The 26,056-nt window shown below is 39.9% G+C and overlaps 1 protein-coding gene across 1 annotated transcript in view; it reads left to right on the top strand.

Moving 5' to 3' along the window:
- The window catches only part of LOC109032944 (neuropeptide Y receptor type 2), a 90,689-nt gene extending 65,969 nt beyond the window's left edge, over positions 1-24,720 (top strand). Inside the window, exons 3-8 of the mRNA XM_019045298.2 lie at positions 8,011-9,336; positions 11,208-11,577; positions 12,854-13,059; positions 20,109-20,364; positions 21,620-21,879; positions 22,724-24,720. Of these exons, the coding sequence (XP_018900843.2) occupies positions 11,220-11,577; positions 12,854-13,059; positions 20,109-20,364; positions 21,620-21,879; positions 22,724-22,891 (1,248 nt within the window). The 5' untranslated portion in view covers positions 8,011-9,336; positions 11,208-11,219 and the 3' untranslated portion in view covers positions 22,892-24,720. The remainder of the gene's footprint in view (positions 1-8,010; positions 9,337-11,207; positions 11,578-12,853; positions 13,060-20,108; positions 20,365-21,619; positions 21,880-22,723) is intronic.
- The last annotated feature ends 1,336 nt before the right edge of the window (positions 24,721-26,056 follow it).

The following is a 26,056-nucleotide window of genomic DNA, read 5'->3' as shown; positions in this document are numbered from 1 at the left end:
CTCAAAAATCACGATGAGCGCATCGGCAAAGTCTGAAATGCACTTACAAATTCACAATCTGCGTAAGAAATTTGCGTTATTTTGAGCTTCCCGCTTCAAAAACGATACTACTGCACAGGTGAACATTTTGTTAGAGGAGTCGCTCCATCGTCGGCAATATTCATCATGGCCGACGCTTGCGCAGTTCCTCGCGTAATTCGAGGAGAGTTCAAGGTCAATTAAGGCGGGCGAGGAAAATATGAACGTAAACACGCCGATTGTTATCTGGTTTAATCCTGTTCAGGTGTTATCTCGTCCCATCACACGTGTTTTGGCGGACTGGCGTCGGCCATGATGAGTATTGCCGCCAATGGAACGACTCCTCTAACAAGATTTTCACCTGTACCGTAGTATCGTTTTCGAAGCGGGAAGCTCAAAAAACCGCAAATTTCTTACGCAGATTGTGAAATTATGAGTGCATTTCAGACTTTGCCGATGCGCTCATCGTGATTTTTGAGGCATTATCTGTAAGAAACAACTCTTAGTTTTGCTCTAGCAAAAGTTTGCAACAGGCCCATTTTCGCAGCGGGTGCATAGGCGCGCTCGCAGAGTTTTTACTCGGCTATTTAGCCGATACAGGATTCCGATGCCAGCGAGGTGAAAACGCACAAACAAGGGGACGCGGCGGTCGGTCGGGAAATAATCTCCGGGGAGGCCCTTAATTTCGGGCGGATTACTTACTGCAGAGGTCAAGGGTCTCGAAGATTTGGATCAATCAAGTCCCGCGACATGAGTGAAACCACGCGTGGACCATCTGTGACCGAGAGTTGCCGAATTAGACGAGGCAATATCCTCCGCGCTGGACGTTTCAGATCTCGATGATTCGATACTAAAAATAACTGCGTGGCTTATTACATATCGCGCTGTTTCAGTATTTCTGAGGCTATTGTTGATTTCTTGCCCGGGGGTAACACTCAGTTTCAAATGCAACGCACAATCTGAAAGGTTGCTTTACTGAGGAATGATCGTGGATTAGAGGATTTATCGGCATTCTCAAGTTTCAGAAGGACTTGTTTTTATTAACTTTTGGAAATTTTAAAATTTAACTAGGAAAATCCGCCCCCTGGCCGCTACGCGGGCCAACCCCCTAGGCGCTGTGCGCCCCCAAAGGCCCCTTCGCGGCCAGCGAAATCGTCCAGCCCATCGACAGTCTTACTCTCCTTCTTCACCCAGTCCATCGAGCGTCTTAAAAATGGACCTATTTCTATCAAACGGATCTATGTGCATTAAGATATGAGCCCTGAGACCCATAAGAATACATGTATAACAGGGCTGACGCCATAATGCACATAGTTCCGTTTGACAGAAATACGTCCAAATGATTGTATCAGAATAGAGAGGGTATTTTTCTTTGTTGTTAGCTTTGATCATCAATTGTATTTTCCATCCGTCACGTGCGTAGAGCTGAAAAAAAGAGGAAAAAATCACTTTTTACATCGATAAAATGTTTCAAACGATGAAATGAGTGCGAAATAAAATATCATGATTTGGTTGGATTCGATGCTTGAAAGAATCAATGAATGTGAAACATATGGACGATGGAATCATTTTCACAAATAAGAGAAGACAAATACGTCAAAACTCAAAACTTTATGCGTAAGCCAAAATATTTACAACATGTACCAATACGTTTTGTTAGGTATATTCCCAAAAAAACATGATGCTTCATACTTTTTCTTTTCTTTTGAAAGCTTTGATCATCTGACGTAGAATTTCATTCGCCTAATTTCAAGTAATTTCAAATGCTATGCACATATAAAGTCACTATTTTTTAGTGTATGTCAATTGTGAAAAACCATTGAAAAGTAAATTTTCTTGGACATCGATTGCTTTCAGTGCAGAAACCGGAATTGCATAAAACTGACGTGCGTGGTGCAAACGACAAAACGACGATTTTAGGAGTTGGAGACTTGACGATCGGCTAACAATACATTATTATATACATACAACCAAGGGAAACTCAGAATAAGTTTTGACGTATTTATGCTAAAAGGAACTATGTTGCACGCAAACCCTATGTACATAGTTCTTTTTTGCATAAATGCGTCCATTTTGAAATAAGAAATCACTATTTCTGGCCCATTTTAGAAACGACATACCTTAAAAAAAAATAATATGCTGTTTTAGCACCTATAGGATGTTAAAGATGTGTCTGGTGATCTCAAGATGCTGACCTAACTGCCTACAGAGTTAAATTTGCATTCACAGGATGCGTAAAGTTAACTGCGAGGGCAGTAAGGACAACAACTCCGGATCACCAGACACAGTTTTAACATCCTAGGTGCTAAAACAGCTTATTATTTTTTTTCGGTGTACATGTCATTGGTTTCCCTGTGCCTTTATGGGAGAGCCAAATATAGTGGCTCCTTACTGCAAAATATAATCCATTTCTCACTCAAAATAATCCGTAAAATCTGAACCCCTCTCCAACGAGAGCTTTCGATGTGCTCCGAAAAGTCCGGTAACTCTTGCATGGCAACAATAGGCTTTCTTTGTCTCGTCTAATTTAGCGCCCCAAGGCGCGAGATGGCGACTAATAACAAGAGCGACGGAGGGCTTATACCATCATGGCTTTTACAAAATATTGAAAACCTCGATTCCGGTCAACGCGAACAACCTCTCCGACAAAATCAACCTATAATCCGTGGATCAGGGGCTGAATCGAAAAAGGCCTCGGGGCACGATTAATTCCGGCCAAACCGTATAAATCTTTCGGGGGCCTTTTGTAGCTGAGCGGTTGCGTGCGGGAAATTCAATTCGATAGATATTGAACTCGGGGCGATGAATCGCAGACTGCTGCAGCTTTGAGGGCATTTGAATAATCGAATATCAATTGACTGATTACATCGATTCATGGAGCCTGTTTAGAAAATGAACCAATTCGCTTCCATAGAGTTTCACCCCGGAGATTGAGGAAAGATGGACATCGCTTAAGCCTGCGTCCGTCCTCTTTGAGAGCAGAACATAATTTGAGGAAAAGGAGATGAATCTTTGCATGTTGGTTTGGGGCAGATTCAGAGTTATCGGGCCTTTTTTTGTGGAATTCACTTTGTCAATCACATGTGCGTACTTTTCATATTAATTGTGTTTGTTTATTCATTTATTTATTTAATTTTTGTTATTTTTTTTTAGAGGGGTGCACTTCAATATGCATTGATACATCAGACCTTGTTTCTTTTGTTAATTTTGTCTTGCATGGTCAATGTGTGTTCGTACCTTCGCATTTTGGGCGCTTCTGGGTACCAGATGCGCCCTTTCCAGCCGTTCGACTCCCCCGATGTAACATGTACTATACTACATACCGTTTTGCCTTATGGATAATGACGCCATTCTGGTACACCCGGGAAAATTTGATTTTTTTCTGCATCTGGTATTCGTAAAAGTTTTCGTGAAATGTTTTGCTTTTAAGCATAACAATCTCCCACGGACGTATTACCTGGTTAAACTATTTTGGGGCTTCGTTATGCTTAAATGCCTCATATTCGAGGTTGTAGTTTCAGATTGATTCGAAAAAATCACGAACAGTCACGTGATCTCTTCATTTTAGTGACGTATTACTGTGCTATTTTGTGATTGGTTCATTTTCTCGGCGCAGCATCGTCAAGCGTCAGCTGTTTGCGGCTCTGGGTTGAAGGTTTAAGGTTATGTCAGAGAGAATAGAAAGTTAGAGGCCCGACTCGATGCTAGGTAATTGAAACAGATGCGCTCGCAGCGCGCTCGCTGGCAACGTACGCAACTACTATTTTCTATTGTTTTCCAGAGACTAGCGGCGGGTATGTTGCTGCCGGACCACCTTCACGTAGGCAATTTGTTATACATCGTCCGTCCGCAATACTCTCGCTTGGCCGCATGAAAACGTTCCTCGCATGCGCAGTGTTAAAGAAGCGCCCTCCAACGCTTTGGCGTTGGAACTGCTTGTTTGCATTCTAAAATATTCAATTGATTTTAACATTCGTCACGCAAAAAAACGAAATTCTCAATACTCATTCGCTATGATGGATATCTAAAAATATGGCCGACTTTTTGGACTTTCACTTTTTTAAAAAAAAAGGCACGGTTCATTTTTGATTGATTCTAAATTTACGAGCATGAACCTCGTTTGTTTTCCTTTTGATTGTTCGTGCACGCCGCATCACACTAGACAACATTATTCTAGGATAAAAGTAGAATTCAGTCGGAAATCTTATAAAATTAGACCTTAACCAGCTTCAATTTCTCAATATTTTTCAAAGTTGAAGCTACAAACAAAATCCTTGAAGCAAAGATGACGTAGCACACCTGTTTCATTTCTTGAATTTTGAAGCAAACAACCCAGATACGCCCCTGATAAATGCGGATGGTTTCGGAGTAGTTTCTGGAAACCTAAAATATCAAAGGATTCCCCGATGACGCGTCGACGCTTTTGAAAGTCGTCTCAATGGCTCCGGATTAGTAAAGGGATTGCAAGATGCCGATAGTGTAAATGGACATATTGAGTCCCGGATCAAAGACGGAGAGTCCGGAAACCGGAGATAACGGGATGGAATGAATTACTCGAGATCATGCGATATTACTTCATGACTACCTAAGAGAGAGGATTCGTGTCTTTGTAACGGATTTCAACAAAAGCTCTTCCTCTTTAAAATAAAGTTCAATCTCTATGACGGTGGCTATAATCAGTACGGTGGAGCGTGTTTACTTTTTTCACGTCAATCCTGCCGTGCTAAAGGAGCACGCCGTGTGAGCCATGAGACGTTGTAAATTTCCTTTGATAACCCTGTGAGCCCTTGAAATCGCACGCAATGGAGATGTTGCAAGTGTGAGGAATTTGCGATTTGACTGTTGATTCATATGTAAAAGTTCTCGAGAAACACGATGGTGCCACTGGTTTTCTCTGAAATTAACTCTCAAGCTCAAAAAAAGCTCTCAAGTTGAGGCCAAAACGGAGAGGATATTCCACGCTATCCTGAGAGTCCAGCTCTACATCAAGACAAACTCTCCATGCGAAGATAGGGAGCAAATACATTAGCAAAGTTGCCGTGTTTTCAATTGTGGAGTCCCCAAATAAAGTGACAGCCCTGTCAATGTATTTGCTCCCTATCTTTGCATAGAAAGTTTGTTTTGATGTAGAGGTGGACTCTCAGGATAGCGTGGGACCCCCTCCATTTTGGCCTCAACTTGAGAGCTTTTTTTGAGCTTGGGAGTTGATTCAGAGAAAACCAGTGGCACCATCGTGTTTCTCGCAAACTTTTACATAAGAATCAGTAGTCAAATCGCAAATTCCTCACACATGCAACATCTCCATTCCTATAAATTATTTTTACTTCGAATTAAAATCTAAAATACAAAGCAAAATCTGATTTGGGTTTTCCAATCGTAACGTAAAATTTTTAAAAGTTATCAGTTTGGTCCTTTTGTTTTTATCATAACTGCTCATTTTACTGTAGAGAGCCATCAAATGCAATTTGACATAAGAAACATCGAGGCTCTCCCTCATGGGCTTTCAAGATTCATCTAGCTGTGGCAATAGATAGTTCTTTTATGGGAGAGAAATTTATTTGATGAAGCGGGCATCAGTGCCATGGGCTTTCGAATGCCGTTTTATTTTTATAGGATTATCCTCCTTAGCATTCACCGGGATGAAGAATAAAACGGCGGAGATGCAGAAATAACGGTTTATTGGGCTGTCGCTTTGCATTTCTATCCCGCGGATAGAAACTCAATTATAGAGGTCCGTATGAAGCATTCCAAATTGCTCTGGAACTGCAGACGAACTTTAATGTAAGTGCGCAACTCGATTTGACCGAGGGCGTTGTTTGATTGTCATCAGCACATTTTAGAATCCCCTACATTTATAAAGGTTCGAGCTGCGAATTTCAGAGGAACAGAATTGAGATTATCGCATTCGGCCTTTATAAAAGCACTCACTCACAAGCAAGCCAATCATTTCCATGCAAAATTGGCTGGTTTTAAAAGGCTCTGATACCTGAAAGCGCGGCATTCTAACTTAGCTCTTTTTTATTTTTTAACATTAGTTCATATCCCATGTATCCAACATAAGGCCCAACAGATGGAGCAAAAGAGAAAAAATCAGTACACGAAACATTTTTGATTCATGCGAAGATTATTTTTGAAAAGTAATATTAATTAATTGATTCCCGCAAAACATAATCATTTAAGACGGTGGCAAAACATAGACCTAAGATAGAACCCACTAAAAAAACTTTGATCAAATTAATGTGAGAAGTAATTTTAACTGTAAGTCATAATACTAAATATTCCATTTCCAAACATCTCGACAACAGTATCTCTCCAAATCAACTAGTGGAAAAGATTCGCCTCTTGAGACTGCAGCAGATCGGAAAAAGAGGATTGATCTTTGATTCAATTTTAAAGCTTTTGATTAACTTCTTTATTCAGACTGTTGGTTGAACGCGTAATCTTCTGAGCGAGAACTTGAATAAAATTAATTAGTCTTAATGCACTCTTTGTCAATTCAAATCTGTCGACAGAATGTTTCGTCTTGTTCGAATGTATTGAAAATCGAAAGGCGTAATTATTGAGGTTCGACACTTCAGATAAAGTCACTCACCTTTCATCAAATATATTTGTATCGTTTGAAAGACAGGAATATTCTTGAAATTTCCTTGAATGAGCTTTCTGAAAAAATATTGGAGGCGAAGATGAGGGTGAAAAGATAATTAACCTTAAAAGTAAACTTGAACTGCCTGAGGAGTGGAAACTTGGTTGATTTTTCAACATAAGAGAATAGTCTAATTTACTTACGTCTCCTCAATTAGGTATCGATTATTCATTAAATGTTGCCTTTTATACTTATTCCTACAATGTTTGACGTAATAGGTTGTACTTTACCTCCTTTACGTGAGATTTTAATCGCCGGATCGCCGGATCTTGATCTTCGGACCGGATTGGTCGTCGACTGAGGTATATTTCGTCGATTAATCAGCCCGATAAAGGTACAAAAAAGGATGTACTTACCATCTATTACGGTGGAAAAAACTACCAATTCCGCAGCTCCACCACACCTCCGTCTTGGCGCGCACAATGGACGTTCACCAAATTTCAAAAATTAGTCTACGGATCTGGACTCGTTTCGTAGTTTTCCTAGTTCTGATTAGGGAAAAAAATAAAAAGCACGGACTCGTGCCGGGACTCAAAATCATTGAGCTTACACAAAGACAATCACAGGATAAAGGAGTACCAATTTTAATCAGCTGTCAGTGGGTTGTTACTCATGAGTGGATGAAATTTAGAAATGAGAGTATTTTATCACGAGTCAGTTTTCTCACCAAAATTTATAAAAACATAAAAAATATTTTTAAAAAACCCATCGCGCAACAAAGTGAGAGAAACTAATAATTAACTCAGCCTGCACCACTCAAAATTTCCTCACCAAATATTTGATTTTACATATCGACTATAAATTTACCAGACCACCTATCTAGTTTGCGGTTTCTGAAAATTTTCGCTCCAATTTTATTTTCTTAAAGGAGAACAAATGAATATTAATACTTGAAGTTTTTACAGAGTTTCCTTCTTACAGAGAAGAGAAATCACGGAAGTTTTCGAGACTTGAAGTTAGTAGCTTTCCATTTAAAAAATAAAGAATAACAGAAAGCCTGCAACGTCGTAAATCGGGATACGTGGTCTGGTAGTTTCAATGTCGATATACTTCGAATATCCACAATTTCCTGAATCTGGAATTTTTGCAAATCAATTGCCTTTTCAGGTCCATTGAGCGAGCCGCACCAACAATCGGTCGGCGTACGTCGAAAGGACGAAATGAAAAATATCCGATTTCCGTCCAGTTGCCCTTGAGGCAAGAGGCAAAAATAGCTTATCACAAATCACCTTAACCGGCGACACTTATGAGGAGACGGGCTTCTCTCCAAACATTTAAGCGGACCCGCTTTGCGCTACCGTATATTCGGAGCTTGTTTACTGAGCAAACAATCTGTTTGACTGTTTCAGATTCACGGACCATTGCCCGGCGAGCGGCGCAGCTGGAGCAACCAGTGAACGACCGGGCCCGTCATGCATCCGCCGATCTTCACTCCCGAAATGACCAGTCGTTTACGATCGTCCTGAGTTTATTCGTTCGATGTATTTGCGCGCGGAAACGTTGAAATATTGAATCTTTCCGATCGAAATCCGACACTTATTAAGTTCGCGATTCTTGATTCCCGATCGAGACACAATTGGAAAATATTCGCGAATTTCGTACGTATAACTGACGTTCGGTTAGGAAACGTATGACCGAGATACAATCCAGGCGTCACTCGACATAGTTGTCCGGTAAAAGGCAGTTTGAAGCTTTTTGGTATTCCGGGGTGTGTTGGAAATAGTCACGTGGAAGTTTTTCTGAGCCTCGCGTTATTATAGACACAATTTCCGAATGTCGTGAAAATCTGGTCAGATTCCTCAACCACGTGCGTTGGCCGAGATTATTCTGGGATCGATGTTGTGAAGTATTTGACTATCTGACGAGATTTTGTGTGACAGTGTTATTTCAATTTACTTGTTTAAAAAAGAATTATCTGTACCTATTTAAGAGGTACTCGTGCCTGAGAAGTGACTACTTACGCCCCTCTTTTTGATCTAAACTTTGATGGTCAAGAATTTTTCAAACCCTAATTTAGTGCAAAAATTATAACCTACATTATGATGAAAGAACTCCCTATCAAGTAATCTGTTAGATAAAGTGACACGCTCGGATAGGAGGGGCGTACCTATTATTAAACATAACATTATTCCGTGGTGTTCCAGTCAAATCACTGCTGTTATTAAAAACGTATCACTCAGTTGAGCGTATTTTTTATATGTATCTAGACAATGATACCCACTAATGCTGCTTTGAAAATATTTTCTTCAAAATGCTCTTAAAATACTGAGTAATCAAATCGCAACACATTTATTGGGTTTAAGTACTCCTCGCGGAAGGGCGAGCGTTTGTAGGTTTGATTAAATTGTGAAGTGCAGTGAGTAACAGGGTTTTAATCATACACTGCTTCAGACGAGAGAACGCGATCATTTCACGAGAGAGTGCGCTTCAGGTAAAAGGGTTTTGAAAATGCTGCGGATCAAATTTCAGCACTGCAAGTCGTCGGCTCGCCGTCGATGCGCCGTTGGCGGAGAGTGATTCCGGTCCAGCGTATTTCCGTGGAAAACTGGGCGGAAATGCCGTCATCCGGTGTTGACGAACCGTTGCCCCACTTCGGAGATTGGCGAGTTCCTGGCTGCTGCGAACCACTGGCCGAGTAATATGCGCTTGAACCCATTCCAGAAGAACATGATAATGTAAGTATTCAAATTTTTTTTTTTTTTTTTGGGGGGGGGAGGCTGGCTTATTGGCTTCTACAACTTTTAAAACTTTTTTGAAAAACTCACGCTTTCACTAATTTGTTAGTTTTACAAATTTGTTTGTTATTTTCACTGGCAAATTAGTGAAAGCGTGAGTTTTTCAAAAAAGTTAAAAAAGTTTTAATACAGTTTTTACTGTTTTTCAAAAATTTCGATTATTTTCTTAAAAATTATTGACTTCTGTTCCGTAAAGAACTTACAGCCATCCATAGAGTAGATTTATTGTCCGTAGACATCAGGGCGATAGGGACATCCATGCTCCAGGCTTTTCAAATTTCCAGGGATTAACGCCGAGTAGAACCTGTTCCTGCAGATAAGTATTCGATTTTCTCCCCACTGACAATATATGGATTGCATTCTGCAAAGCAGAACCAGCGTGATTACAGTGTTTTCAAAATCATGCAAATTCGTCTTTCCTTTTAAAAATACTGAATATATGTACAGTATTAAAATTTACACAATTATTTCCCTTTAAAACCGACAATCACTTGGTGGGATGCAAAAACCATTTGCTACCGTGGGAGAATTTTTAGATACCATAGTCATGAAGAAGCAACATTTTAACAGCACTGTAATTGCGCTGGTTCCTTTGTGCTGAATGCGATCCATTCAGTGAAAGAAGCCCATCTACTTTTGATCTCAGACTCCAGTAGGACTGGAAGGCAATGTGTGAACTCGTTTCGATCATTAAAATTATTTTGACCATCCTGAGCCATGATAATTTCATACATAATCCGTGACAATTTGAAAAATCTAGTGTTCGGCGGTGTCTACGGACAATAAAAAGCGACTAAAATTAGCTTTAGGTTTCAAAAATGTAATATAAGCCATAAAAATAGCTTAAATAAAGAAGGAAAAATTACATGCATTGAAAAACGTCTCGCACATGAACAAGCCAGACTGCTTTATACATGTGCATGACTGTATTTTCATATTTTTCAAAAAATAAAAAAAAAATAATAATAATAATAGGGAGAGGGAAAAGGAAAGATACAGAAACGCAAAGAAAGAACATTAACAAAGTAGATTTCTTGTGCTCAACGGTCTTAATACCCTGGTTTTACTATGGAAATATTTTTATCGTGTAGTTACAGTTCCGATATACCATTATTTAAACATTATTAAAAACATAAAATCCAACTTATGCGTTTCACGCCGACCAGCGAACGTACTGTGTTTGGTGCAATGCGTGAGGTATTCTTGCACTCTTGTAGGCGCTAATATGCCTCCCGCGCTAACCAGCGACAGCACTGTTTTAAACGCAATGAGTGAAGTATTCCTGCTCTCTTGTAGGCGCTATGCGTTTCGCGCCGACTAGCGACCGCCCTGTGTTAGGCGAGATTAGAAACGATTTTTCTCTCTTCTCCTTCCTTTAACTGGACTATGGATCCCGTCCTCCTAGCCATTGCTCATTAGGCATGGAGTCGAAAATGGGTTTCACATGGAGCAAGTTGCTAGCCGCACTCCCAATAACCCTTCCTGAAGACTTTGTTTCATGCATAAAGAAGTGTTTTCAGTAAAAATAACGGATGTCACATTTTTTTCAAATCGCTGTTACTCCTTCAATTTTTCACTTACATAGATCGTAAAACGTGTGTTTGTTACCGGAAAAGTTGCTCTTTATGAAAATCTTTATAAGAATCCTCTCGGTTCTACGGGCGGAAAAGTGCAAAGTTTCAAAGACTTCAAACGCGATTTTCTTACAATGTGAAAACTCGACATCCGCTGTTGTTACATATAAGTCCTCAAATAGTCCAAATATGACATGAAACACGGATATTTACTGTGTAATGTTGGTGATGTTGCAGGTGCCTCGGCCGATGGTTTGCAACCTGAGCAACTTCGACGTGGCCTGCTGGTCGCGGATGAACATGGCCCGGCCGAACGAAACCCTTTTCCCTTACGACGAGGCGTTCAAGGTCCTGCTGGAGCAGTCCTTGGCCGGGACGCAGAACCTGGACGACCGGACCTCGCTCCTCCTGACGGTGGCCTACGTGCTCCTCCTGGCCGTCGGCGTCGTCGCCAACTGCGTCGTTTGCTTCGTCGTCGTCCGCCGCGCTCAGATGCAAACCCCCCGCAACATATACATCGTCAACCTCGCCGTCTCGGATCTCACCCTCTGCCTCATCTGCATGCCGTTCACCCTCGCCAAACTCCTCCGCCGCTCCTGGGTCCTTGGTAAGTTTACTCTGTCATGCTAAGGAAGAGCGTCATGGGAGCATCCGAGCACTGGAAAAAAAACACATTGGATTTAGAGTACAGACTTTTGAAAACATTGACAAGAAAAAATACTCTTGATTCTATCGGATTTTTGCTTGAATCAAAACAAAATCCACTTAAATTAAGAGGCTTGGTTCTTGATTTAAGCTAGATTCTGATTGAATCGAGAGTACTTTTTCTTGGCGATGTTTTTAAGAGTCTGGACTCTAGATCTAATGTGTTTTTTTCCAGTGAGAGTTGCCAAATTATTCTTGATAAAACATGTATTTTTGACGACATTCATGCTCATTTTTCTTTGAAATTTTCAGACGTATTAGATACAATTGCGTACGGAATTGTCTGAAAATTTTGGAAAATAATATTCACAATTCTCCCTGTACATTCGGTTTTTATCAAAAGAAATTTGGCAACGTCTGAGGGCTCGTACGGCGTTCTTCCTCAGCACGCCAGCATACTAAGGAAGAACGCCGTATGAACATGCGAGAGTTGCCAAATTCTTCCTGATAAAACAAGAATTTTTGAGAAACGCTATGCGCATATGTTTCCTTGAAATTTTCAGATTTTTTAGATTAAATCGGGAACAAAACTGTCTGAAAAAAGGAAGAAGAATATTTACAATTCTCCCAGTAAATTTGTTTGTATTGAAGAATATATGGCAACGTCTGAAAGGCTTCTACAAAGTTCTTCCTTAGAACGGCAATATTCCTCAATTTCTAATTGTAGCCTTACAAAAGGCGAGTCTCATTCAGAAAATCTGTACAGAAACGTATACCTCCACCTCTGAGCAGAAGGGGTTGCCCAGGGTTAAGATTACAGTGGATATTGCTTTGATACATAATGTCATAGTAAATTCCACCCCCTGCTTCATCGAATTCATTTGCTCGCAGTGCATATTTGAGCTGCATTGTTTAGTAAGGGACAACCTTTTCCTTCCTACTAGCCCTATATTATTCCCAGAAACTTATGTTTTTTTTTAAACATTTCTAAGTGTCTCTTTAAAGCTTAAAATAGAAAATGCAAACAATTATTTCCCGATCGGTAGCTAGGTTGCCGGCTCCCCTCTGAGGGGTCAAAAATAGCTTGCATAGATCTAGGTACACCTTGATTTTTCGATTAGAAAAAAAGCTATCGGGGTGGTTCAGGGCATTTGGATCACGCAGGAAATTAGTGTGTTCACTCCATTTTCATCTGGTCTTTGATTCTCACTGATTCAGTGTCACTATTATTTTTACAGGTGCGTGCATGTGCAAGCTGGTACCTTTCATTCAGGGAACCAATATTATGGTTTCAATCGGGACAATCACGGTCATCGCTTTGGACCGATACTTCACTATTGTACGCGGCTGTGACGCCAGTAATAGTCGTCGAAGAGTATACTGGTCCATCCTTCTCGTGTGGGTATTCTCCGCCTGGTTTGCTCTCCCGGTTGCCTACTATCAGGTATAACAATAACAATATTATTAGTTTACTTTGCGAAATTTTTACGATCCATGTCTCAATTACAGGAACCCACGCAAAAATGTGTTGACGCGATGCTAGGAAATCATTTTCCTCGTTAATTAGTTCGAAGTCAATCATGATACGCGAAATATCTCAATTGCACGATGGAGACTCGTGTTATAGAGAAACCTGGCAAAACAAAAGCGTCATTAAATATCTTCTATAGTAGCGCGCTTTGAAATTGCCTGGAAACCACGTATTCTGATACGTAAATGTCTGGTTACAAGAATATTTTTTTATGCAAAAGTTAATGGCGTCACTGTATAAAACCGCAATCTTGCTTATTGATGGATGTAATGTATGCAAACTGGTTCGCAAGACTTAAATTATACGAATGAAATTTGCATTTATTTCAGCGTATAGGAGTATACATTGTATTTTAGATTAAAAACTTTTCCTCGGAGTAGCTCATCTCCTTCTTGTCAGTGTTATAAAGTTCCCAAGATAACATTTGGAGAGAAATTCGTAATACCTCAACTCATACTTTGTTTACTTTCACACTAATAATGATGCAAGTTTCCGAAAATATGTTTCTGACACGTAGGGAAGGGAAAATAAAAGAAGCTAGATATAACTGAATGCAGCTGTATGACGCACCGTTAAATTTTCAAGTTTAATGTTCTCCGTATGCCGTTAAATTAAGTTATGAGTACTCACAAATTGAGCATCTGACAACTTTAGATATGGTGTAAGTTTGACAAAAAGTGTGTTTTTATCGTAAAACTTGATACGCACTCATCTTACCAGTGCTGCCGTGCTAGGAAAAAACGCCGTACGGACATTCGAGAGTTGCCAAATTTCTTTTGATGAAATTTGTATTTTTCGAGAAAAATAATGAATATTTTTCTTCGAAATTTTCAGGAACTTTAGATAAAAATACGAACAAAATTCTCTAAAAAATTGGTAGAACAATATTCATAAGTTTACCAGCGAATTCGTGTTTTATTACAGAATATTTAGCAACGCCTGAAGGTTCATACGGCGTTTTTCCTTAGCTCGGCAGAGTACTGCTCCTGTTTTAGCGCAATCATGTAACTCTCAGGTGAGACGTGTCCCTGAAAGGCAGCCTGTGATTTTCCGGACAAGATACACAAGAGGAGACAATTACGTGATTAGAGCCTCGAATCTCGTTTGATTGGATAAAACATTTCACACCCTTCAAATAAACTTTTCCTTTTTCCTTTTATAACTTACAAGAAAGCAGAGGAAATGAGAAAATCGTGACTCGCCTGAAACCTCTCATCGAGGCTTAGTTTTAAAAGTTTCACGTATTTGTCGGTACAGTTTTCAAAACTTTTAATCCGATAGGAAAATCTCCACATCCTGAGGAAACCCATAACTTTCCATCTTGGAACCTTCCATCAAAGAGTTAACGCGATTAGATCTCGGCGAAAAACTCGAAATTCAAAGCGAATTTCCCACCAAGAACACTGTCCCAAATTTGATAATGATCAGTGACGCAGAGTAGAATAACTCAATCAAGAATACTTGAAATCGTAGAGCGGCATTCAGGCCTTCTTATTTTCCTTTGCCTTGGAAGATACTTTTTCAGTTTTTCGTCCCGACAAGACGGTGAGCAAACCTATTAAAGATAATTTAATGATAAATCAACGAGAGCACGTGACTGTATACTTGTAAATCCAGTGCCGTACTTCATATCTTCAGGGTAGTGCCCATCGGTGGAAACAGAAGGCGGGAGACCTTCCCCTAGAAATCTACTTAGCCCCTTCCAATAAAAGTGTGAGATCTTTGCTTAAGCACGTAACACGTCTACTATCTTTAGCATTGGAAATCAATCAATTCTTTGGCGAGGACAGCTGAGATCTATCTCTAAGACGACTAATTTTTGAAAAATTTTCCCGGGGAGGCATCTCGGCCTATCTTAAGAGCTAGAAAAATCCCTCGAACCCTCCTTTCGATCGAAGGGAATTCTGGGGGATTCCCCGGTGATGGGTTATCTGAAAATACCCCCTCCCCCCGACCCACCTTAATGAGATACTTACGATAACCCTATACTCCTCCCCACAAAACGTTCCTAGTCCCGCCCGTGGAATAGTGCCTTTAAACACTGAAAATAATATTCATATCGACGGTGTGAGTCGGCAATCACATAACTCGTTCGCGGTGTCTGAAAATCTACGTCTCTACGTTATTTTATTAAAGGAGAACAAATTGACATCATTCCTTGAAATTTATGCAGAATTTTTTTCGTACAGAGAGGATAAATCACGGCAAAAAAGAATTGCCGTTGAGTAGTTTTCCGTTTAAAAAATAAATTATGACAGGAAGTCTGCGACGTCGCAAACCGAGTTATGTGATTGCCGACTTGCACCTTCGATATACTGCCAATTTTTAATAGTGTTGGTTATGTTTCATAAAAAGATATAAAATGGAATATCGCAGCGTGTGCACGTATATTTTTATATCATTTTTGCTAACACCGTGCTGGAAAAATCATATTTGATCGACCTTAAGCACGAGTATACCCCTACGATATGAGCCATAACATATATGTCAATGAAACAAGTTCTCAAGGTCCTTAAAACCTACGCCACACAGTGGATCGAGTCAATTAGAGAGGTCGGACATGAAGTTTTTGACTAGAACTGCACATTTTTATGTTCATTGCGTCACATTTTAAATTTTGAGGCGTAGTTCTTAAGGTAAATTTTACGAAAAAACCAATGGGACCATATTTAAGACCTCAGAATTTGTATAAACGGTGTTATAAGCGTTTAAAGTTTCCAAAGTTTGTCCGACCTCACTCATTGACTCGATCCACTGTGCGCCGCCAAGAAGACAAATTTCATGTTCGTACTAACTTAACCCGCGCCAAATACTACAAAGTAGAAAGACCTCCTCCTAGAAAATGCAACCCTCTTGAATGAACTCAATCCATGCCCCTGAGCCACGTAATTAATGCTTGCCATGATGTTCGGGCCCCCAATTAGGGGTGCATTTTAATTTGCGGAGCCCTTCAAGGAAAGACTTGTCCGATGTATCTTCATGCCGCATGGAACAGGAAGAAGAACGGCTGAATCCTTTCAAGAGCGTTTGGCTCAAGGTCAGCCACGGCGTTTATTTGCGATACCAATCGATACTCCCTGATAGTTGACTCAAAATAACCGCATAAATTCTCGTCGCTTTCTCAGTGCGACAGCCGCAAACACCCTTTGAACGAGACGTAGATATTTATGCGTCTCCGGCTGCAGTTTGTTTTGCGACCGTTTGCGAGGCTTTGATGACTCAATAGGGGTGCTCTGTTGCCTTTTTTGCGAAGTGATATCCTTTTTCGCGGTAAACCGTAGGGTCTCTTGTATAGTGCAAATTTTAACTGAGAGAATTAGGCTATTTTCCGTAGAATATTGACTAAGTCCATGCATTAAACGTTCAATACTCTTGACAAGAATTGACTTAAAACGTAATAATCGTCATTAATTGGACGTATTTTGGCCAAACGGAACTATGTGAATGAAGACATGATCCCTGAGACTCATGAGAATAAATGCAGAACAGGGCTCACGTCATAATGCACATAGTTCTGTTTGGAAAAAATACGTCATATTAACAGGTAATAATTGAATAAAAAACATGGGGAGTATGGAGCGATCCTATTTGTTAAAATGGGAGGTTTTTACAGACTAGGAGTGAAAATGATGGGCCAACTGTAGGGACGGTCTCTTGTCAGTTGCTGTCCAGTCTATTACTTACCTCCTTTGTCTATCGCGACCACCTCTTCCACCTACAGGATTAACTGGATTTTGCACTTTGCAGTGAGGAGCCACTATCTCTGGCTTTTTTGTAAAGCACCTTTCTGCATAAAGAAACCAATGGCATGTATGCTGTTCCTAAAATAAGCCAGAAATGGTGGTTCCTTATTGCAAAATGTAGTCCAACTACAGGATTAATCCTCTTCCTCCTTCCATTGCAGCGAGTACCTGATTTTCATTAGAACCATCATAAGGACGTATTTATACGAAAGGGAACTAAGCGCCAAATTTCCAAATTTCAGTTTTTAACGGATCTGGATTCTCCATGTAATAGGCTGCTCTCACACGTAAATATGCCCCCAAAATACTAATTTCATCCCCTGGAATCAGCCCTGAAAAATCGCAAAACAGGGAATCAGCGATTACGAATAAAATCAAAAGGAACTATATGTAATTCCCTTTGATTTAATGCGCTAACCCGGATTCCGAATTAAATCAAAAGGCGCTATCTCCACTTGAATCACTTGATTGGCGCGCGCGCGGCGAAGCTTGGTGGAAACTTGGTGAAATTTAGTACCGGGGGTATTTTTGGACGGGAAACTCGAATTTCGGGTCAAATTTTGAAAATTCAGAAATCCAAGATGGCGGACATGGCCTAAAATGCTATATCGGCCCCTATCCAGCCGATCTTGGTGAAACTCGGTATCAGGGGGTATTTTCGGACGGGAAATTCGAATTTCGGGTCAAATTTTGAAAATTCAGAAATCCAAGATGGCGGACATGGCCTAAAATGCTATCTCGGCCCTACCCAGCCGATCTTGGTGAAACTCGGTATCAGGGGGTATTTTCGGACGGGAAATTCGAATTTCGGGTCAAATTTTGAAAATTCAGAAATCCAAGATGGCGGACATGGCCTAAAATGCTATCTCGGCCCTATCCAGCCGATCTTGGTGAAACTCGGTATTAGGGGGTATTTTCGGACGGGAAACTTGAATTTTGGGTCAAATTTTAAAATTTCATAAATTCAAGATGGCGGATGTGGCCTAAAATGTTATCTCCTATTTAAACGCGCATCGCCAAAAAATCCCAGATGTCGTCCCCTGAGTGACGGTCACATATCGACCGTGCGTTCCCTCTGGCTCGATCGATGTCAGTGTGCACTGACATGGACAAGGGGCTTTTAACGAGCGAACAAATTAACGAACCCATCGGAATCACTTAATTTTCATTAAAATCACTGTTAGGTACTTTATTGGAATCGGAACAGTATTTAGAAATTCATGAGTTTTAAGAGCGCGCTGGAAGGATTACGTGGTCAAAAGCGTGACCGTCACCTAGGGGTTCGTCAGGCCCCATCTTGACTTCCTCGGAGACGCGAGTTTAAATGGGAGCTCAGAATACGCAACTTCGAACTTGTTTTCCGTGGGATAATAATGTTTCAAAAAATCGGAGAAAATTCCAGCGAACTGTGCGTACTCAATCCTCCAAAAAAATGCAAAAATTAAAAATTACTGAATAACCTCATTGTTAAAATTTTAAACTCCGATATGGCGGATGTGGCCTTCAACAATAGCTCAATGCCTGAATCGTTTGTGTGAAGTTCGGTATTAGGGGCTCAAAATGACAACAGAAACTGTTTTATTTAGATACGAAAATTTTAACATAGGTAATCAGCACATGAAGGGAATTCACGATCCGACGCTGCTAGGTAAACCACGCACCTCGACGACTCGGTGTATTGTGAACGTACACGGAGAAAAAAACTTCGTGCGTGGGACCCGAAGTTATTAGGTCATATGGATCTGTGAAGTTTTCGGATTGAGCATCTGAACACTTTCGGTCCAGCTGCTGAGGTTTTGATCACACATCTGAAACTTCAGTTCTTACATCTAAAGTACTTCGGTTTTCACATCCGAAAATTTCGGTTCTCACATCCGAAAAACTTCGGTTCTCACACCTGAAGACTTCAGACGTAAGAACTGAAGTTTCAGATGTGTGATCCGAACCTCGACAGCTAGACCTAAAGTGTTCAGATGCTCAATCCGAAAACTTCAGAGATCCATATGACCCAAACTTCGGGTCCCACGCACGAGTTTTTTTCTCCGTGTAGAGTGCCATATATTTAAAGTTTACAAACGTGGAAATTTCCACATCTCATCCACATTGGCAAGATGCAGCGGGAAAGCAGATTGAGGTTAGGTAGGTATATTTGGGCTCCCACCACCTCCGGCCTTCACAACCCGGCCCGTGCGCTTTACGCAGGTTCATTGGCGGCCATTCTAGACGTGTAGTGCGTTTGTTTAAGAAATAGCTATCATTTTAAGCCACATCCGCCATCTTGGATTTCTGAATTTTCAAAATTTGACCCAAAATTCGAGTTTCCCGTCCAAAAATACCCCCCGGTACTAAATTTCACCAAGTTTCCACCAAGCTTCGCCGCGCGCGCGTCAATCAAGTGATTCAAGTGGAGATAGCGCCTTTTGATTTAATTCGGAATCCGGGTTAGCGCATTAAATCAAATGGACCTACGTGCAAAAATCCCCTATATCTCGCTTAATATGCATTTTTTCCTAATTTTGGCAACGTACGTAATTAGAGGGACTCTTCAGCTTTCAAACAAGCTAAAGTAAACCAAAATAGGTCCATTAGTACGGAAACGCCAATTGTTTTAGTCAAACTTGCTTTACTGAGAAGTTTGGAAATGGCGTTTAGCGCCTTTTCGCATAAATACGTCCATAAGAAGTAACATTAACATAAGTTTTCAAGCCATCTTTCATCCCCATTTTACTTAATTGGTTGTATTGCTTACTTAATAAAGTATGTTCTCCTGTTAGGGGCATTAAAATAGCCACCTCTAAAGTTTCCTGATGCACTTTTTTTGCTTCACTGGAAAAAAAACACATTGTATCTGGAGTCCAGACTCTTAAAAACATCGATAAGAAAAAATACTCTTGATTCAATCAGATTTAAGCTTAAAGCAAAAGGAAATCCGCCCAAATTAAGATGCTTGGTTCTTGATTTAAGCTTAAATCAGATTGAATCGAGAGTATTTTTTCTTATCAATGTTTTTAAGAGTCTGGACTCCAGATCCGATGTGCTTTTTCTCCAGTGTTTAAGAACCACAACCTCTTTACTAGGCACGCCCCTCCCATTCTCTGTGTATGTCATGTCTATCGTTTCGTTTATTAATTTCAATAATCAGTCCGTAGGTTCAATAATAGGTTATGGTTCTATGTCTACAGCATGTTGGTTGTGATTGGAATGTGTTTTATGATGCAGGCGGTGATCCCAGCGAAGATCGGGGAGGATTTCGTGATGTACGAGGTGTGCCTGGAGCAGTGGCCGAGCCAGGCGGGGCGGATGGTTTACACGGTGGTGGTGCTGCTCTGCCAGGCGGTTGTGCCGGCCTCCGTCCTCATCCTGGTTCACCTCTCCATCGCCGCCCACCTCCACTGCCACGCTCGCACCCAGTCCGACGGCCGTCGAGCCGCCCGCGAACTTGCTCGCAACAAGCGCACAACTTTTATACTCGCAGGTAAAACATGCTCCTCACCTGCCCCCGAACCAACACATCGAGCTTTTCTAAGACAGAACTTGTGAGCCTATTTAATGGCATAGATACACAATTTTATGAAGCAGCCTGAGAGTATGGCACCACACTGGAAAAAAAACACTTTGGATCTAGAGTCCAGACTCTTGAAAACATTGAAAAGAAAAAGGACTCCTGTTCAATCAGATTTAAGCTTAAATCAAAAGGAAATCCGCTCAAACTAAGAGGCTTGGCTCTTGATTTAAGCTTAACTCTGATTGAATTAAGAGTTTTTTTTTCTTGCCGATGTTTTTAAGAGTCTGGACTCTAGATCCAATGTGTTTTTTTTTTCCCCCAGTGCAGGAGAAAAGTAAGGGGGAAAATAATTATATATCCAGTAACGATTTCGTTAATACACATTTTTTGGGTTTTTTTTTTTTTTTTTTTTTTTTAATAGAATCATTGCTCTGTGGCATGATGTTGCAAATTTGTATCAATGTCTTCGTTTTCGAAAACAATAATTCCAAAATTTTGAAATTTTGCGGGAAAAAATCGAAACTCAATGTTTTTACGAGAGCTGCAGCATCTATTTGCGTCCCCCAGAATCCAAAATCCAAAATTTATTGATGCCATAGAGGGTTAACACACCTCTGCCCCAAGTGTTGGGGCAATTATACGCTGGTGAGGTCATTTTTCATCACACTTAAGACCAAAACCTTATCCTGGAACGCGTTTTTATCGCCCGTTCGATAAATTTAAATGCAGTGCTGGGGTAACTTAAATGTAACTTTAAATGCAGTACAATGGGGAAAGAAGGGTGGGTACTAGGTTAGGGATGATAGTTTAGGTTTGAGGAAATTAGGGTATATCTGCTGGAAATTGGTAGGTTAGATTAAGCTCGTGTATATGTAGGTTTTATGACAAAACAAAACTTCAACTTCTCCACAGCTAACTCTATACAAAACTGTGAGTGCCTACAGGGATAATATTGTTGTTGACCTCGGTTTTAACGGCCTGTACGATTAACAATGCATTGATATCTCTACAGTAAGCTTTGGAGGTGAACCCTTATCACAATTGAAAATACAATGAGTTACCGAACAATGTTTTCTGTGATGATGGTCTCAATGCCAGTCTGAATTTTTTGAGAATAACGAAAAATTTTCCGAATTGATTCAGCTTCTCGTAGATTTAATCACATCTTGTTTTATCGCCTTACCATTGAATTTCCTTCTTAAAATTCACTATTTTTCTGATTCAGGTGTTGCGCTGTTATTCTTGTTGTCATGGCTGCCATTGAATGCTTACATGCTAGCAGTGGACGTTATGTACCCGCAGGACGACGTTGGATACAAGCTTCAGGTGCAGGACATTTACCTGCCGTTGGCTATCTGCCACCTCATTGCCATGTCATCGGCTGTCTCCAACCCAATCGTTTACGGCCTTCTCAACTCTAACATTCGCCATGAACTCCTTCAGCTTTTGCCCAAGAAGTGCGTCCCCGCACCTAGCAGACACCAGGTAATGCCTCTTACCAGTAGATTCTACTATCCACACCAGAGAAACGCCCATCATTTCTACGTAAAAGAAAATCGATTTTTGATGGAGGTTATGTATATTTTTTATTATTACTAAGATCCAGGGCGCTCTCTAGTTATAGTTAACTTTTAGCCTTAGTCGCGAAACAGATCCCTATTGGACTTTGACGGCTGGGTGTTGCAGAGCGCCAAAGAGCGCAATGAAAGCGGTATATATATATATATATATATATATATATATATATATATATATATAGGATGAACAAACTTCCACCGCAATTTAAAGCGTGGCAAGTCATTTTTCCTAAACCGTTGTTTCCTCCTGCAAGTTTTCAACTAATTTTTTCCTACTCTTTTTTGTCCCATCACAGTTAGTCCTACAAGTGAGATGCCCCTCTGGCTTTTTTCAAAGGGCATTTGTCCTAAGTTCAATTTAAAAAAAAAAAAAACAACATAGGTACCTCACAAATTAAAGTTGTGGCCGCATGTCCGCGAGTAGCGGAGCTTCAAGGGTATGGAAGGCTCAGATTGTGCTGCCTATCTCCTGTTCATGCGATAATATTCGGCTCGCTGAAGAAATTTTGCACTTTTTGAAACATTTTCCTCTGCTCTACTCATGTTTACGTTTCAATTATTATTAGATTATTGGGAACACCCTTAAGAAAAAGTCACTGAGACATCTCACTCTGGCACCTTTCCATTGCGGATACGCTCTCTTCTCGATATATCAGCAGAGCTGACTCCCTCTTGACTTACTCTTGACTCTCTTCAAATCGCATACATCTTATTAAATAATAATTTTAAAAACACAAATGATTTTTCTGCAGGTGCGGAGAAACGCAACGGAGGAACACACAACGCGGACGAACCTGCAAACATTCAATGCCACCGGTGGGATCTCGAAGCAAGGGCACAGCCGCCAGGGGAGCGAGGAGAACCTCACGACAGCTGAAATCGTCATCAACAACAACAAAGACATCATTACCATGTTCTAGGAACAGCCCTGCGATCTGCCTCAAAGGAAACTCGAGGAGACCTCACTATGATCACGCCTCAACACAAAATCTATTAATTATTGACAACTGAAAAAATAAAATCATAGAATAAATAGACTATGCGTCAGCAGAAGCGAAAGCTCCGTAAGAGCCTATGTTAACATTTTCCTTCTCAGGGTCGGTACTTCTTGAAACCTGATTTGAGGTTAACCTACAAGAAAAATCGGAAAGAAATCTAAAATTTTAAGCAACTTCACAGTAATTCTCCGAATTAACGTGTACAAAAATATATTTTAATTCCTTCAAACGTCTGTATTCGTTATCATTCGGCTAGTACGTCGACAATGATGTAATAAGTACTTATTGACTCAGTTTCGCCTCGATGACATAAAGGTGGAGGTGGTTTTCGCTTCTGTTGGCGTAGTCTATTCATTCTATGTTAAAATACTAGCTCATAATAAGGCTCGGTTCTATCATGAACAGTCGGACGAATATGAATTATGTCTGAAAGTTGAGCGGCGAATTGAGTGATTGTTAAATTTTAAGAGAAGATTAGATTCACGAATTCACGATACAAGGCATAAAATCCCCTCAAAAATACAAAGCTTACAATTTTTTTTTGACAGAAAAGAAAACTTGACCAGCAGTGGTAGAATTTGCCCTTAGAAGTCAATTCCATTCTAGTTGGAAGTAGGTATTGAGATGTGTTTTCCTGATAATCAGAAAAAAGCTCATTGCCCCTTATGGTTGAATCCAAGATCATCGACGGACGCATAGTCGGTTGAGTAGTGTTGTCAACAAACCTACTTTGTCTACCTGCATTGACTTTTATGCGGAATAATCAAAACGTTTGCCGCATTACAATGCTAACTTTGCCCATACGTGGCATTCATTTGTAAAGTGTTCAAAGTGTTTAGAATTCTCCAAAATTGTTCCAACCAGCAGGTTTGATGATCTGACATGAGGTTGAATGGTTGATTCGTAAAAAAGTTTATTTAATAAATGCAAAGGGTCTTCCTTCGAGTTTTGTATTGATAAAACAGATCGCTCCTTTCCAAATATAAAATATTTTAGAACTAATGACACATTCTTTAACCCAAATTAAGATGCGAATAGAAAGTAAAGCTCTTCATTTTTGTATTGACATGGGATAGCATTCTAAAGAAACCATCTGATGTATCCTCCTCGAAAGATTAAACGGAAATAACATTTGAACCTAAGAGGTGAGATAAAGTTCATATGATAGTTACAATTGCGGCTGTATCATGATTGCTTTCAGTTGAAATAACATGTACAATACGTCCCTAAGAATTCTGAGCTAAATCTAAGACAAATTATATTTCCAAATGAAAAGAGACACTCTTAAAGTAGGAGGTATGGTATTTTTAAAATTCCAATTGTTTTCTCAAGTCAAAATGCCCTCTAAGCAAAATCAGAATTTAGAACAAAGCTGAGAGATTGGTCCATTCCCAATGTACCTCTCGTTTACTATCAATTTATATGAATGTATAAATAATATCGGTCACTTCAAATCCAGAAAATTGATAAGCATGACTGTAACTGTTATATAAAAATGATCTCGTACCTTTAAAGATGAAACGAATTTCCAATCTTTTGAATAAGAGCTTGAATCTTGCTCTTGAACTATTCCAACAACTAAAATGTTTTGTTTTTGTGATTTCTTGATGGTTTTCCATTTTATATGTGCATTTATGATTACCTTTTCAAGTCTATGTTTTAAATATTAAGAATTTGATGTAACTCTAAGTGCAATTATTAATGTAGTAAATCTATGCCTCTTGACGTCCAATTATATTTTGCTTATCATATTTACCAATGTTATCTGTACTGTCAAAACTCACCTATTACAACCTTTACCCAAAACATCAAGGCTCCAAGTATTAAAATTGACATGAACAAGTTATCATTTTTTATAAGGTAACAAAACATACTTTTGAGATGCCTTTAAAACAATACATTTACCAAATGGTCACATCTATTTTAAGCTTGAGCAAGAGAAAAGGACTCGCGTTGATGACGGCGCAGAGATACGACTATTCGTGCCCGATGGGTGTCCGTGTTGCGTCTGAAACATTGAAGGCGCGATGGTGCGAGGCATGAGCTGTCGCACGGTTGATCGAGTCAATAGGAGAGGTCGGACAAAATGTGGAACCTTTAAACGCGTATAACTCCATTTATACGAAACTCAGAGGTTCTGAAAGCTGTTCCATTGGTTTCCTCATTAAATTTTCTTGTAGAGGCACCCCTTAAAATTTAAAATATGACGAAATAAAAAACAAAATTTGCAGTTTTCTTATTGGTCAAAAATTTCATGTTCGACCTCTATGATTCACTCGATCCACTGTGTCGCTCAGATTTGAGAGAAAAGTTATAAGACGAGGCCAAAATGCTTCTCTCCTATCTTTGGTTGTGGTAATACTCGATTATTACTTTTTTTCAATTTGATGTCTGATTTTTTGTCTCTTCATAAGATGTATTTGTAGCCTTGTATCTAAAGCACGTATGTACGGGCCTCACACTTACCCCAGATGAGATAGTTGGGTCAATTTGACTTGTCTTTGGATTTTTAAGGAAAGTTGTCAACAAAAATCCCTAACACTCGATCAATTCAGTCGTCTGATTCTTTTTTTTACAATTTTAGACGTATATATAAAGAACGTTGGCACCGGTCCCATGATGCAACTCACGAGGCACGTGTTTTTAAACAAATCTCGGGCCATTTTGACCCAATTTAAGGGTTAAATCCATCGAAGAAAAAATTCTCTCATTCATGGGAAAATCCGCCAGAGTGATAAAACAGCAAAAACGAGGAGTGCGCTGAAACGAGTCCAAATGTACAATATTTTTTGGTCCATACATGATATGCGATGAAGCGTTGAGGTATGAAAAACACCTTCTATTAGATTAGAGGTTACACATATTTCTGAATAATGGATAAGTTTACTAAATAAAAAATGAAAAATTCAATGTTTAAAAGTGGTAATGAATTTAGGAAAATCCTAACTGAATCAAGGATGATGCATTGAATACTCGAGAAGTTATAAGAAAAATATAGACCAAAATAAAGTTAGTTTTGGTCCTAAATATTCATCGAGGAAGAGGTGATTACATTTCCAGGGTATTTCCGAGTTTGATGCTTTGAGT

Source organism: Bemisia tabaci, chromosome 3, assembly GCF_918797505.1.
Source record: "Bemisia tabaci chromosome 3, PGI_BMITA_v3".
Lineage (NCBI taxonomy): Eukaryota > Metazoa > Arthropoda > Insecta > Hemiptera > Aleyrodidae > Bemisia > Bemisia tabaci.
The sequence above is the reverse complement of the archived record's forward strand: the minus strand, read 5'-3'. Positions and strand labels throughout refer to the sequence as shown.